The sequence below is a fragment of the Telopea speciosissima genome, chromosome 7 (assembly GCF_018873765.1).
Source record: "Telopea speciosissima isolate NSW1024214 ecotype Mountain lineage chromosome 7, Tspe_v1, whole genome shotgun sequence".
Taxonomy (NCBI): Eukaryota; Viridiplantae; Streptophyta; class Magnoliopsida; order Proteales; family Proteaceae; genus Telopea; species Telopea speciosissima.
The window spans coordinates 56,423,049-56,425,308 of NC_057922.1; the positions used below are offsets into that span (position 1 = coordinate 56,423,049).

At 42.0% G+C, this 2,260-nt stretch overlaps 1 protein-coding gene across 1 annotated transcript; it reads right to left on the minus strand.

Annotated features, from left to right (window-relative positions):
* Positions 1-210: 210 nt before the first annotated feature.
* LOC122668826 (aquaporin TIP2-1) lies at positions 211-1,706 on the minus strand. The gene is made up of 3 exons (XM_043865366.1): positions 1,516-1,706; positions 1,082-1,332; positions 211-729 (listed from the first exon to the last, which is right to left on the minus strand). The coding sequence occupies exons 1-3, from the start codon at positions 1,640-1,642 to the stop codon at positions 361-363; spliced, it is 747 nt and encodes a 248-aa protein (XP_043721301.1). The 5' UTR covers positions 1,643-1,706; the 3' UTR covers positions 211-360.
* Between the last annotated feature and the right edge of the window lie 554 nt (positions 1,707-2,260).

Below are 2,260 nucleotides of genomic sequence, written 5' to 3' on the forward strand. Positions count from 1 at the left end.
TTAGATATGATAAGAAATTTAAGTAATTTATATAATCATATTAAGTAATGATTATAAAATTTTTTTTTTTTAGGTTTTCTTTCCTTCCCTCTTTAATTCCCTTTGCAACCCAACGGAGCCGGCATAGGTGATAAAAATCCCCCACCCCCTCCAAAAGTAAAAAATATTGATATCAAGTAGGGCCCCCACAACCCACAAATCAGAAGAAGATGAACCGAAAAGAGAGACATTTCATAATAAAGGTCACTACTGCACATAACCCAAACACACATACATGAAAGCCGTGCAAAGAAGAGACATAGCCACAAAGGTGTGGGCAACCAAGAATTTCATTACTGTGGCGGTTTCATGAAAATCAATTTAGAAGTCGCTGGAGAGAGGAGAATGGTTAATGTTCATGAAGATGTTGCCATAGATAAGCCCAGCGAGGCCTCCACCGATGAGGGGGCCAACCCAGTAGATCCAGTTGCCGGTGAAGTTGCCGCTAGCAACAGCAGGGCCAAAGGAGCGAGCAGGGTTCATGGAACCACCAGAGAAGGGCCCAGCTGCCAAGATGTTGGCACCCACGATTAAACCAATTGCAATAGGAGCAATGGTTCCTAAGGAACCCTTCTTCGGGTCTGCAGCAGTTGCGTACACTGTGTAGACCAAAGCGAAAGTTATCACAATCTCCATAACAACTCCTTCAATTGCTCCAACTCCAGCAGCCAAAGAGTGGATTGGAATTGCCTGAAAATGAAATTAACATTAATATATAATCGACTCAACTAACGTTAGTATGTATGATGCACGAAATAACTATTCGTAAGGCCATACGGCGAAAAATCTATCTCTAGTCCATTGTTGCTACCGCCTGCCCCTACCGCCTGCCCCTACTGCCGTGGGCGTCTCACGTACAAATAAGTCGGAATGTACCACCTTACCCCTCTTGCCCAAACGAAAGTAAGGTGGTACTTTCTGCCGTGCTTGTTTATGGCGATTACTTAGCTATAATTAATACTTTCACAATAAATAAGAAAAAAATTTCTCGCCATAATTATTAATCATTAGAGGGCTTACTTGTATATGGTTTTAATCTTACCATGCCTCCTGTGACTGTCTTAAGGAGGAAACAAGCGACGATGGAACCAACGAGCTGGGCAATCCAGTATAAGATTCCAGTGAGGACGGTGATCTGGCCACCAAGAGCCAACCCAAAAGTCACGGCCGGGTTTACATGCCCACCGGAGATGTTAGCACCGACGGAGACTGCAACAAAGAGGGCAAACCCATGGCAAACAGCCACAGCAACAAGTCCCGCTGGATCCAGTGCCGCATTGGATGTCAACTTGTCTGCATTAACGCACCAACAAAGCATTTCAATTCTAACATCAATTACATTCATAAGCATTAAGAGATGAAGTAATAAGCTAAGACCAGGGTTTCAAAAATCGTTGAATTTGTAGCAGAATCGGTCAGAATCGATTCCGATTTCTGCAGTTTTTGAATCGGACTGTGATGGCATGAGATACTAACTGTAAGCTATTACTGATCCAACTCCCGCAAAGACAAAGAGTAGGGTAGAGATGAATTCAGCGAGGTAGGCCTTGATGGAACCAAGGCTGAAGGAGTCGTCGAAGCGCCCAAATGCGATTCCAGCCATCCTTGTGTGAGTAAGAAGGAGTGGAAGCAAATCTTTAGCTAGTAAACACTAAAGGGAAAGGATAAGATGAGAAATGACAACAGCCAATAGAAACTTAAATACATGAATAAACATATCCAATTATGTTCTTCTTACAATCCTAGCTGTCACCATCATGCTTTGATGGAAATGTCTCGAAGTCCATTAATGATTTAGCCATGTGAAGTATCGCAAGCTAAGAAGATGGAGAGGAAAGAAAGAGGTTTTTAAGAGGGGCCCATGCGTGAGTGGAATAATGATATAAGACATAGAGAAAAGCTGATCGATGGACCCATGACCTCATTTGGGCCACAAAGTGGACCGACCATTTTCATAAAGAGCTAAGCGTCTAAGTCATTTATTAATTCAGTGGATAGCATTTGCTAGTTATGTGATTTATGTCTAATTTGTATTGTTTTCACGTTCTGTTGAAGGTCAGAAAATGGGGACAACACCCAGCGATGGATAGAGAGGAATCTTCGGTGGATTTTTTTTCTTTTTTTTTTTGAGAAATTTACTGTTTCCTCTCCTGTACTTTGCCCTAATTAAATTTTCCTCCGTATGGTTTTTAATTATTATTCTTCCACTCCCCAATGGTGT